We start from the raw sequence: 14195 nt of genomic DNA on the forward strand, positions 1-14195 counted from the left end.
ACGCACAGTACAAATTAAGTTATCCTCTCTCTGCACAATGCATACTTCCAATCTACAAATGACAAAATATCTACATGAGTCATGCTCCCCCCCCCCCCTTTTTTATAATTCAAAAACACGTTTTCTTATCCGAGACAAATGTTGAAGTTGTGGAAAGTTGTTGACAACATTCAAAAAGAGATCCAATGAAAAGCTTGCTAAAAAAAATGTAATTTAAAGATTGAACTGATTCATATGACTGCGTTGTTATCCTCCGATATGTCACTGCTGACGAACACATTTGTGAAAAAGCTGCTACAGTGGGATTTAAGAGATGCATAACATTGTTGTATGAGTCAGCTGTTGTCAGGAGTGAAACGACTGTACCATTGAGTGACTTAATGATTAAACACTCCTCTGCTTACAGTACAGTAGTAGGCTGAGGAGACCTATTGTTAAACAGTAAAGGTTATTTGCTACCCTCCTCTGAGATATCGACTGTCCTGTTGTCAAACTGTTTGCGCTCCACAGTGCCGATAAGTCTGTGTCACTATTCCTGCCTGGTCCCTGTGTATGTTTCCTTCTGTCCCTGCCTTCAGTGCTGCATCTCTCTGTGCTCTGATCTTTGCCATTTCTCCACCTGCCCACCAGATGCCCCCAGACTTTCCTTCCTGTTCACCACACCCACCTGCTCGCCTTTTTCTCACTCTATAATTGTCTGCACCTGCTTCCCATTCCCTCATCAGCTCCTCAGTATTTGCACCAGTCTGAATCATCCATTCTCTGCCAGATTGTTATGTTTCTTCCATGGACTCTTTCTTTCTTGCCATCCGGACTCTGATTTTGCCTGTTCCAGATCCTGTTCCCATCTGCTCGTATTCTTTATGTTTCCTGTTCCTGCTTGATCTTGTGGTTTAGACATTCAGCCTGTTTTTAACCTGCCTACCTTTTCCCCCCTTTGCCTTATCGCAGAGTCATTCTCCCTCTGACTAACTGTAAGCCTGTTATTTGTGTTTTGAGCATTAAAACCTCCTCATTCAACCCGACTATCTGCCGAGTCTGCATTTGAGTCCTCCACCTGTCTGCCCCGTTCTCATTTGTGATAGTCTGATCAAATACCATGTGAGCTTCCAGTTTAATATTGCTTTCACTTGAAAGCACAGGGAGCTAGGATCAAATGATATCAGATTCTCCTGCCAGCAGGAGCTTGTCATCTAACATCTAACACAACACATCAACACCTACACCCCCGCTCCCCGCCAAAAAATCACCTCTGTGTGCAGACATGCTAACGTACTTGGTGAGAATATTATTTTGACCTAAAATTGAACGTTAAAAATAATCTTGGCATAAGTATGAGTCTGCATTCTGTTTAATGTCAAACATTATACATTAATTTTGTTCAGTTTCCTTTTGCCAGGAAGCAAAAGGGATACACAGTATAATTAAATGGATATTAGAATGACCAGAAAACTTATTTTAATTAATTAATTTATTTATTTATTTGTCATCACATTATGGGATACATTTTTACATTTGTCCTCCAGCTAATCTTAAACAAAAACATTAAACTGTGGAGTGCTGAGAAAAAAGGGCCAAATTAAAAATGTCATTGTTTCCATTTATAAGCTGTGGACTGTGCTTGAAATATAACTAAATCTCATCACTGAAACACCAGCTGCAGTGTGTTGAATGACCTCACAAGTGTAAGGTCTGAGGGTCAACACAACAGTTTGTTTCTCTGTAGTGCTAGCATCATGGCCAAAATGTCTTCCTCCAGAACAAATAAAGTACTCATGTCAAAGGTAGTTGTTTAAGTTGATTTAAAATCTGAATTATCTTGAATTACAAGTCAAAGACAATCACCAAGGTATATGAATTATTTTCATTATTTTACTACAGAAAGCACAACACAGGAGGTGATTTTACATGTGTCTAAGTCTCATGAAGAGGAAATGTACTGGAGCAACATCAGCATCAAATTCTGATGATCCGGTTTTGGACAATAAACAATGTTTATGATACCATAAATTGATATAATTAGAAGAAAATTGCAAGCATCAGATTTTGCAGTTAATATATCTACCTATTTTAAAGGTGTTTTCATCTTAATTCATAAATCAATCCTCTTACAGGTAAATAAAACAACATAGGGTTAGGGTTAGGGTTAGGGTTCCTCACTCTGGCTTCTCTGAGAGGAGGAAATATCAGGGGAGTAGATTTTAACTGCACGTTGATTATTTCATCTCGCCAATCAAGAAAGGCTATCCTGGACTTCATGAATGAATTAGGCCTTTGTGACATATGGAGAGCCAGGAACCTGGATAAGAGAGCCTCTCATAAAACATAATTGTTGTTTGATCTCTTTAGTTTTTTCTGACTGTGCGCCATTATTGCTAGAACTTAACACTAGTAAGACTGAGATGTCATTCTTAATTAGTTGGGATGCATTTAAAGCTCATATCAGGGGGGTAAATATTGAGGTATTCATCCTTATAATCGAATCAATCTAGAAAAAAAATGGCAGAAATTGAAAGGCCAGTCAAAACATTGGAATGTGAGCAACCACAAAGCAATACTCAAAAACGTCAATACAAATCGTACTGACAGCTACAGTAAATATGAAGAATAATCAGCTAACAAATCAATCAACAGCCTGTATTGGCTTAAACATAGATATATATTATGATTATGGAGAGAAAATAAGTGAACTACTGTCATGGCGTATAACAGCTTTAGAAAATGAAAAAGCTTTTGATGAAATAGTAAACATAGCTGGTGATCTTAAAATAGACCCTAGCTTTTATGAATATCTTGACATGTCAGACACACCTTACAATGATTCTACAACTTGATAAACCATCATTTTGATGTGAATCATACCAGCATATCTGTCTTATTTATACTGATGCTAATCTGGTGACTGAGGTATTAGCTTTAAGACTAGAAAAAAACATATACTAGACCATATCCATAGACCAAAATGGATTTATAAAGGGAAGACAAGCCTTTCATCATATAAGAAGGGTTCTCCATATTATCCAAGGAGAGAAGGATGCTTCAGATCCGGCCATTCTATCTTCGTATGTGGAAAAAGCTTCGACAGCGTAAAATGGTTGTATGTGTTTGAAGTTCTACTGATATTTGGTCTTGGAAAGAACATAATTAAGTGGATAAAAGAACCAGCTTCTAATAATATAGTTTCAGAGCCATTCATACGAATAAGATGCTGTCCTTCATGACCACTGCTTTTTCATAATTTATTGACCCACTGGCTCAATCAAATAGAGCTCATCTTGGAATGACAGGTACATAATGTAATAATGATTGTTATGAACACCAAATTGCTTTATATGCAGATAATTATTTTTTATAAGTAAGAATAAATATGTGTTCTGAGTTTGACATACCACAGAACAGTGTGCTGTTAACCACCCTGCCAAGTTTGAATGATTAAAAAAATAGCCAAATATATGAAATTAGACTTTAAAGTTGTGTAAAAATCAGCCTCTTTCTCTGCTCCCAAACACTGTGGGAGTGCCTGTTGAAACTCCACCCCCTACCAAGTGTCACCTGTCAATCAAAGTCACCACCTCCACCAGAAACATGGACGCGAGGTCTGAGAGCTTTCTGCTGCTAACTCAGCCGCCGTGTTTATGGTAATCACGACCTGCCCACTAAATCCTGAACACAGAACTTTTGAAACACAGCATTCAAATTCTCAGTAGAAATAGGATAACCAAAATCTCCAATCTGTTCATTGATGAGAATCTGTCTCTGGTAAACAGGTACCATCTAGTAAGGAATTTTATACCTTGTCTGTTTTGTCTGGAACAAATTTACCAGCCATGGCCAGATATCTTGTTTGTATTCATTAATTATTAATGAAGCAAAAGAATCCTCAGTAAATAGAAGGTTGGCTTCATGTAAAGAGAAATATTTGGAGTTGATATGCTACAGTGTTCAGTATAAAATATAAATGGATTAGGTACTCATATATTACTCCCACTCCCTTACATCAATTTAATGAAAATAATCTAGACACTTGTGTAAAATGTGGCTCAGAGGAGGTGACATTAATACATTGTATGTGGAACTACGAGAAGTTGCAAAACTTTTAGGTATGGAATATGAAGTTGCAAATCGTTTAGTTGCAAATCTTATAGATAAAAACAATAAGTCAAATTAGATATTGTTTTTTTTTTTTTTTTTTTTTTACCATTACCTATCTGCCCCTCTCTTTGCATTCAGGTTCTCTTTCCTGACATGTCAAATGGTCAAAATCTAAGGCAAAAACATCCAGCCAAACAGCCTTTGTGTCCTACAGGCAAAAATATTACATGGCACCTCGATGGGAAAAAAATGAAGCACCAGCTGTTACTCAATGGCTAAAAACCCTTTTAAGCTGCTTGACCATGGAAAAGCTAACATATGCTGCACAAGGTCACTTGTAAACATTTCACATAATAATGGGGACACTTTATGCACTACTTGGAAGCTAAGAAATGAAGTTTATGTATAACAGTATGCTGACCTAGTGAACTATACATCATGTTTTCTCTTTTTTCTGTTTTGGTTTTGTTTCCCCTGTCTTGTTTTACTTTGTATGTTTTTATTGTATGTGTAGGCTATATAGGTCATATATATATATATATAAGCGCAAGCAAAAAAAAGGAAAAAAGTTAGACTTTGTTCGATCTACTGTATTTTCAACCTACTTCAGTGCTATTCAAAGCTAAAGTCTGCTTTCCTCCACACAAAGCACCATAGTGAAATCAGGGCCACTGTGACATTAGGTGGGTGAGACTGCGGCTCAGTGTGGCCTTTGGCTGTTTAATGAGACAGAACATTTGGCCATTTCTGATCTGGCTGTTTTATTATGTGAGCAGACAACTGCAGAACCCATTAAGCAGCCAAATACCTGTGGCTTTGATTTTGACAGAGCTGCCTGCTCGTCGTCTGTGTCTCTCTTGTATAATTAATCAAAGCCTGAATGGGAGGAAGGGACATGGGAATCAAACAATACTTAAGCATGGTGAAAATAGACATGTACAGACATGTACATATGTGTCCGTGTTTTGCAAAGAACACTTCAGTTGTCTGACTGTAGGGCTGATTTGACAGATATGTTGTCTAAATTCTTGTTTACTTTCTAAAGGCAACGACAAGACAAGCAATGAGTGCAGTGTTTGTCTCTAAAAAATGAAATTTTTATTGTATATTTGACAGTTTTTGCCTGACATGCAGCCTTTTACTGTCATGTAGTTAAAGCAAGTGACAGTGAAATTTGAGAAAGAGCTAACAAAAATACACGAGTTTGGTCAAAACATAAGGTTTCTTTCCTGTTCTGTCTCCCGAGTTTTGGAATCTACATCAAATGTCAGCAAGAAGACAAATATTTGACCTTTGTTCTGATATATTAAAAACTGGAAAACTATTTGTAGTGCTCTTCATGCCTTGACATCATTTCAGTCTTAATGACATTTGGGAAATGTTCATCAAACAAGAAAGGGATGGGACTAGTGTAATTCAAATAGCGAAGCTAAAGCATCAGTCAAACATGCCCTGGAGCTGTACAACTGTACTTCCACATGTGATCAATATCAGATCGCTGTCTTTTATCATCACAGCAGAATTATTTCTTTAGCCTACATCAGCAGAAAATAAGATAAGAAAATGTTTTAAATTACAAGATCAAAGTGTAAAATTTAAATTGTGCACTTTGAGTGGATTTGCATTTCAGACATTTGATCAAAGGTTTGCGTCACGCAGCATTAAGGGAAGATGTGAAAAGTATGTGAATATACACAGTACAGTTTTTTGTTTGTTCTGTATCATATGGTGTCTCTATGCAATGTAAATGTATTTATTATCATTATTGGTGCTATTAACAATGTTAAATGTTATGATTTTTAAGACACAAAACAGTGCTAGGAGTGGTACATGTACAGGTTTTACTTTACAGTTTCTATTTTCTCCGCCAGTTGGCTCATTGATAGCCTAACTAGTTAGATTATAACTTCAAACACGGCAATAGAAATTGATAATTGATAGAACTTTATCAAATTAAGTGTAAAATACAAGATGAGAATTTTAATAGTGAATAATTGCTGTACAGCTGTGTTTGGTGAAGATGACTGCTATTGAGAAGGCTTTCTAATGAATCCAATAACCTTGCAATCAAAACACTAATTTACTCTCAACAACAACAGACCACTTAAACCACCTGACTAATATTACACGTCCCTGAGCTACATGATGCAACAGGCATGCTGCAATTCCTCTTTCACGCTTACAAGTTGAAGTGCGAGCTCAGGAAGCACGCTAGGCTGTGACATGAGACATGACATCAATAAATACAGCAAAATCTCTTGGAAATTGTAAGATCCCTGTAACTTGAGATGGAACAGGTGGGATGCTGCATATGTTTGCAGGGCTTTAAGCACACATGACTCAGTTAGTGCTTGATGTAATGAAAGGCTGTGCCATGTGTGGAGAGAAGTGAACTGGAGGAGCCTTCGGGGATTCTTCGCCTGCCTCAAAGGGAGACATTTTGAGCATAAGAACACAGTAGATCCAGAAATATCAGTGTTAAGCAAATGTGAGCTGACTATGACATTGCTAAAAGGAATAATGAAGTTTTGTTTACACTTGTCACTAAAAAATTTATTGTCTACTTTAATAACTTAACTGTAGTTTTGAATACTTTTCCTGTGTCATGAAGGTATTTCATTTTAATGTTTGAAAACCTGAATAGTTTACATTTGCTTGTGGTGTACATTACTGTCACTCAATAGTTTGATATTTCACATATGCCTACTTTATTTAAATCATGTATTCCAATAAAGGACATATTTAAACAGATTTTTTAAAAATGCAACAAAATAAATAGAATGAATCGCTGCCCACTAAACTGTTTCGTCAAACACACTTTAGGTTTAAACTCTTTGACAAATGACATACCAGGAGATTCATTTAAACACCACTTTCCACCAGCTTTAAGCAAGTTACTTAAAAATTGTAATTAATTGCGTATTACATAGTACTCATTGTATATGTAATTACAATTCTTTACTTATTACAAGGCAGCAATAGTAACATGTTATATTACTTGTTACTTTACTGTATAAGTTGCCTTTGAACAGCTCCACATACTGCATCTGTGCATTTAACATGTAGAAATAGAAAAAGAGACGTTTGTGGTTTAACAAGCAGGCAGGAGACAATTTTATGGATTTTCTGACCATCCAAGAGCTAGCTATGGCTTAGCCTAAGTGACAGCATAAATTGGAAGTCGTAACTTAAGCTGCACAATTCATACAACCTCCAATTGCCAAAGTAACTGTAGATGCCATTGTTTCCATAGGTTTCTGATTGTTTTCTCCTCTTCTTCCACCATTTATGGTAATTTGGTGTTTTTTGAAAACTGATGAGTCTTTGAAAGCTCATGCTGAAATATTTTTCTAATTCAATGTCAGGACTAATTAGTATTAAACACCACTATCATTAGAGAAAGTAGGGAAAGAATGAAAGCATGTCTCTTTTTTAATTGCAAAAGCTCTAATCATACTAGGATTGTCTCGTTGAGTTTTGAGTCCCCTTCGAGTCCCCTTCATACAGACTGTTAGGCAAATAGGAGGCTGAGCTGGATAGACTGGAGGGCTCAGCAGAAGTAATCTGCTGGTGCTGTCTGTCCAGGACGACTGATGATGAGCACCAATGTAGAGCTGGCTGGAGAGAAAGGGCTGCAGTGGCACGGAGAGTACTGGACATGTCACTAGTGATTGCATTCTACTTCAGAAAAGGTCAAAGGTCAGATGGAATATGTGTCGGCAGCTTCCTGCGCCAAACTGACTGTATTCCCAACACTTCACAATATCATCTCCTTATGGCGCTGCTGGCTATCTCTGCAGCCTCACATTTACTACTGCTCAATATTTGAAAATCAAATTCTATCCCCTCATTGCATCTATTGGATGCACTCGTATAGCTGATGCAAGTATCCCCTAAAGATAAGAGTTGAGCGCTTACTGCAAACTCAAATTGCAAGGAAAGAATCTAGATTTCAGCATCAGTAATAATCAAAAAGTCTCTGTTTATAAAAAAGAAAGAAAGAAAGAAAATAAAAGGGCGTAACATTTATATCTCTTGGCCACAGTGACGAACAGTTGTGACACAAAGAATTATTTCAAGTGTTTTTATACAGCAGCAGCACCAGGCTAGAATTTCACACTGCAAACATTGCTTTTGACCTGTCATAAGTACTATATGACACTGAATTAGCACAATAGCTTCCTCAATTTTATACTCTACAGTGTCATTGTTCCAGCATACTTCAGCAGCGTTGAGGCAGTTTTCCGTTGTTTGACAGGGCAACGTTACATGTCAGAGTTCACTAATGTTTGTCTCAATCTTTCACAAGTGAAGTCTTTGATTTTGGCCCTTAGCCTGTTCAGGTTATATTTATGTAGTGAGTTATGTAGCATTGGTTCAGCAGTGACAGACATAGATAGAACTAATACGCACAGACAGCTGGCTATGCTGCAGCTTTAATTGCTAAGACAAATAAAATCCAAGATTTACATTCAAACATACAGCAAAGGAACAACAAACAAAGCTCCTTCCTCACAACTCTCAGATTAAGTAAAAATGTCCACTGTAAGTATAATGAAATAGTCTTAGTTTTGAATTGCATGTCCACCCACGTGGAAACACAAAATCAGATTCAAGAAGTAAGAACACATCTTGTAAATAAACTCTAGTACGCTTGTGGAAATGTTTGAAGAAAACTCACCATCCTCTCGAGACTTTTGAATAAATGCATCCACTCCACTCTCGCCATAGTTTCCCTCTGAGGCTACAGTGGAAACATAGTTCCAGCGCATGGCTTTGACGATGTCCACCATGGCCTGGGCCTGGTAGGTGTCCGGAGGCACCACCCGGGAGAAGAAGTCATAGCGGGTGTTATCACTCAGCTCTGGAGCTGTGGAGGCGTAGCTCACCTGAGGGATCTATAAGTGAATTAGAGAGGTAGAAAATGAAATAGAGAGAATCAGAGATGTGGTTATACAGTGAAATGTATAAATAATATACTTTGTGTGAATTCATTATGAATACTGCAAGCTTTCTTGTAGTTTCATGTACAAATACATGATTATAATACAACATCTGCTGTAATCTCTCAGCCACTCCTGGATAGTTATTTACCCTCTACAGTTGACAAGGCATTGTTTTAAATAGTCCTGATGATCACAGGCTTAGCTACAATACTTACTGAGTAGTATTTTCCACACCAGTCAAGCAACACTAATCTGTTCAGGCATTCACACTTGTCTCTAACATAATGTGAGATTTATTTGGTGTTGTAAAACATATAAGCACAAGATGATCTGCCTCCAGAGCTGCAGTGATACCAGGTGTTTGTGTCAAAATCCAGCAAAGTCATTATTGCTTAATGGGAAATGGCAGTGAACTACAAATATAATAGCATATGTTTGTGTTACTCAGAACACAATTTTCTATAAGATCAAATGTTGAGATATAATTTAACAAGAAAACTTGTAAACTGATGGAAGCCGTTTTAAGTAGATGTTCAAATAAAGCCAATACTCTTCAATAAATCTGTTGAGTGAGATAAAAACAGCTAAAGATGGTAAGTAAGATTTTTCACAGTTCTGTTTGTCCTCACATGTTATACAATGTTTAAAAGTCCCTCTGTTCTTTCACAAACTCCTCCAGCAAGAAACTCTCAGGTGATATGTAATCTCAACTTTTGCTTGCTCAAGTTATTTCAGATTTATGGCTGCCGTAGCGTCTGTGATCTTCCCGTGGCTTCTGTAATGCACAGTTTGGAAGTTAACTGACCAGATTTTACGACATTCAATTGTGTTTCATAATTTAACTTCAAATATAGGCAGATTTTTTATGCTGATGCATCCTTTGTCCCGCTTCACCAGTTGATAAATTCAGGCAGTAGATGTAAGAAGGCAGAATTGCTTTAAAGCAGACTAGAGTTTGGCTGCATCTGAGTCAGTGGATGAATATCTTCTAATGTGCACCAACCAGCCCAGTGTGAGATTAGACTACATGTCCTCAGTATTGCCTAGTTATTTTTATTTATTTATAAGATTCATGACATGTCTTACCAAATATCCTCCTTTTTCCCCAAATTACTGTATATTAATAAAAATGGCAAAAACCACATTTAGCTTTTATTCAAGGATAAAGGATAGAAGGTCAAAATACTCGTCTTTACACCTTTTCATCAGGTGACCTGGCATGGGAATGAAATATTGCTCATCCTCTCCAAATACTGCTCGTCATGGCACCTCAGTGGGAATTTTTTGACAAATAATGTCACCTTTTGAGAAACCCTACTGCGATAGAGGAATCCGGACAGAGGGACATGCTGAATATGACACTGAGAAACCTGCAGCCTGTTAGGAAAATATGAATGTGTTACAGTATTATGTATATTATTGTATGTTTCTATATCTGCTTAATTATAAAATGGTATATTTAGTTTTTCAGAATCATATTTAGTGTACCGGCCCATATCCTGCAATGCAACCTCAAAGTAAACTTTCCGGTCTAACTTTATCAATAACTGCTCCATCAACTGCAGACAGACCGCTGTGGAAGGTACATCCACCCTTCCTCTCTCCCTCACTTCACACAGCGGATGCCTTTGATGTGGTCAGCTGTAGCACTGCACTGATCCTGCTACTACTGTGCTCCCTGCTTGTCGCTGCAGCCTGTGTTCAGAGCACAGCTGTTCAGTCTGTACCCATGACCTCCTAACTCCTAACAACTCATGTAACTGCACACCAACTTTTTTTTTTCGCCAGGGTCCACCGGGCAATGGGAGTGCTGCATTTTGCTTTTTTTTTTTAAATTTCAGGCAGCGAGTGCAGAATATGTAATTTATGGATCCCCTTGAATCATTGAATTGTAATATTTATGAGTTACAGTATAACAATCTGCATCTTTTAACAATAATTGTGGGGCCTGAATAGCAACATAGTGTGGATAAATTTTGCTTCAGTGCTTTAAAGGTGATTTATGATGTGCCAAACATGCCAATCAAAAGCAGACTTGTCAGATCAATTCACTTTCAAAGAAGAGAAAAGCCATAAAAGGGAAATCTGTGTGTGTTTTTAATAGACCGTGTGCATGTTGCATGTCAGCCTCGCGGACTGATGGCTTTCAGTTGTCCCAGGCCATCACACTCTGCCGCGTACCACATAACATTCCTGCGTCGGTTGTCTTGTCTTGAGCTGCAATTTCTTGTGCCGATTAAACTGCCTGATGAACTGTGAGCACCGAATGTCATCGATGTTGGAGGCTGACATGCTTCAAGCACGTGCTCCTCTGGGATACTTTTAGAGACGCAGACCTTGACAGGGTATGTGGCATGTGTTCAGTCTGCACCCTGCGGACTGGAGGCATTCAGCTGACTTGTTGATTTAACACCTGGCGGTAACAGCAGGCCAAGGTACACCTGACCCTCAAGTTTTGCTCACTTTTTATAAGCAGAACTTGTTCTCCCTTTGCATTCCGTGTTTCCCTTCCTCTTGTGAGCAATTAAAGTGTGAAGCTGTTTTGTTCTTCTTGCTATGCTTTGACATCATAAGGCAGGATCTGGCAGACTGAAATAATGTGTTGCGCCAAGGTGTTGAATCGTGTCTTATTTTATCCTCTTTCAATCAAGCGCACAGCAGCACGTTCAACATTAGCCTTTTAACCATGTGCACCTTTAAATCACTCTTGACTGGTCGATTTGTGCATTATATACAGTATATGTACTCTGCTCCTATTATTACTTTGTGGTACAATATTTGTATGCTGATGTGAAAATAGCTTGTTAGAAGTTAAACTGTTAAAAATTGAACTGAATTGCAGAAAATGAATAGTAAAATATATTGGAAAAGAACAAAGACTAAGCTAAATAATTTAAAATGTGGTTTAAAATATGTTATTTTTTTGTTATCATGCAATACTTCTAAGATATCCTAGTGACTGCTTTGCCTCTGGTTTCTATCTTTTTCTGTTTTTTTAATTTTGCTGCTGTCATGTATTGTGGTGCTGTCATGACGTGTCTGGGCCTATATCTGCCAAATAAGTGGGAGCTGCAGTGAAGCTACCCTGTGTTGTATTTTTCACCTGAGGGATTTTGCACTGCTGTAACAATCACACAATTTCAGCATTCTGTCAAGAACCGGGACAGGCAGAGCTTATCATGTTTGTGTTGGCGAGATTTCTTGCTCACTGGACTACAGCGATAGTCCTGAACAGTGTGCTTCCTCTAATAGAACACAGTCACTTCTTAGCATTGACTCAAGAAATTAAATTCCACAGCAAAGCCACCCCCCACCCCCCCACCCCCCTCCTCTCCTCTGCCCACCTCCACCGCTCCCTCTCTAGAGAATCAAAAGAAACAGAAATTGGGAAGAAAAATAAAGACGTGATGTGTTTTTTGAAAAGAGAATGTGCCATATGCAAGCAAGGAGAAAATATCTTGGCAGGGGTTGGATGTATGAAAACAGCACCGAGCAAACTGAACTCAGAATGGCTCACTATGCTCACAGCCAAATTCAGAGGTGAAGATCTTAGTAGGTTGTTGAAAAATGTTCCATCTAAGTGAAGCTTTGTACACTTGCCATCTGCTCAGACTGACACTAAAGCAGCAGCACTTCCTGTCCTCTGATGCGAGCTCTTTGTGACCCAGTCATTTCATACAGAGTATACCAATACATTATGCCCCCCTCCCTCCACGCAAAGTTTATAGAAATGCTTTAATCTGTACCTCCCCTCACCCCAGTGCTATCCATTTAATTGCTAATGGGCTTGGGAAATATGCTTAATTGCTGTGGCGTGAGTCTCAAGCAGATTTTTGATGCAGATTTAATGTTCAAATCACTTGCTTTAAATAACTGTGCCTTTTTAAAAATTCAATGAGCTCATTTGGCACTGCATCAATGCAGGAGTAATGATGCTCATTAGAAGTGTACAGAATTATTATACATATCTACTGTTTGCTGGGGAAGAATAAAAAGCTTTAGTCAGGCTCTGAAAATGTTTCAGTAAATACTTCCTGCAAATATGTCAGGAGTGTATTTCATTTCTAAAAAACTGGAGAAAAAAAAAAGTTTTCCTTGAGCTAACTTTTGTGTTATCTTGCTGACAGCTAGGCAGAACTGTGCATGAGGTGATCATTTCTTTTTATAATATAATGAGCTAAAACAGTAGTTGAAATATAAAATCTAAGAGGCGCCATGGTTGGGGCATGCGACATATTCAACACAAAAGATTCAGCTGTGCAGTGCCCAAGGTTGAGCATTTACAACTGAGCTTTGGATTTCTCTACACGCTGAAGTAGTGTGCATGGAGGTGTAGTTAGAGATATGTCATATCTCAACACTTGTCTTTTTTCTTTCTTTTTTTTTTTGCCTTTCCAAAACCCAGCGAGTGCAAAATTGTGAGAACAGTGTGTTTGTCTTCTAATGTTAGCTGTTAATGCATTAGTATGTACAGCTGAAGAGCACATCATTAGTTAGTGTAGTCATCAATTATTTTAGAAAAATGCCTGTCCAGGACAAACACATCCACTCTGCGGGAACTATGATGCTACCATATATGCTAGACTAGCTTCACATACTACTTCCTGTCAAACAGGAAGTCTGTGATACCCCTGTCGGTATAGTCAGGCACATGCAGCTGGAAGAGCTTGTCCTGCAGCAGAGCTAGGACGGATCCACAAATAGGATCCTGGTGTAGGTTACTGCCAGATGCTGGAGTATGAAGTGGATGGCCGAGATTACGCTATCGCCCCCAAACCTGTTGGCTCTGTAGGCAAACTACAATGGGTCCAGGATTGGGTCCGTAATGGTTCCAAGGTGAGATCGTACAAGGTGCTCAAAGGATTTGATGACCACAGATGTCAGGGAAACAGGTCTGTAGTCATTGAGTCCAGTGGTCCCTGGGCTTTGGGGATGGGAGGTTGGTATATGGCATATCACAATAGAGATGTTAACAAAATGTGGTCCAGCTGCTTCATGGGGTTTTTTTTCAGTTCAGTAACACCAAAATGTCCAGTAATTCCACAGATTGGATGAGACAGTTGGGAAATAAACCCACTGTTGTTCCCCTGATGTTCATGAGCTCTTCTCTGGTGAAAGAGCTCCTGGAACTGTAGCAAACATCCCAGTTTACAAACC

General features: G+C 38.4%; 1 protein-coding gene across 1 annotated transcript in view; it reads right to left on the bottom strand.

The window, feature by feature from the left end:
- The window catches only part of LOC128356806 (metabotropic glutamate receptor 4-like), a 126893-nt gene that overhangs the window by 49982 nt on the left and 62716 nt on the right, over positions 1–14195 (bottom strand). The window contains exon 2 of the mRNA XM_053316937.1: positions 8774–8990. Coding sequence (XP_053172912.1) covers positions 8774–8990 — 217 coding nt within the window. The remainder of the gene's footprint in view (positions 1–8773; positions 8991–14195) is intronic.

This window comes from Scomber japonicus, chromosome 4, assembly GCF_027409825.1.
Source record: "Scomber japonicus isolate fScoJap1 chromosome 4, fScoJap1.pri, whole genome shotgun sequence".
NCBI classification, from domain to species: domain Eukaryota; kingdom Metazoa; phylum Chordata; class Actinopteri; order Scombriformes; family Scombridae; genus Scomber; species Scomber japonicus.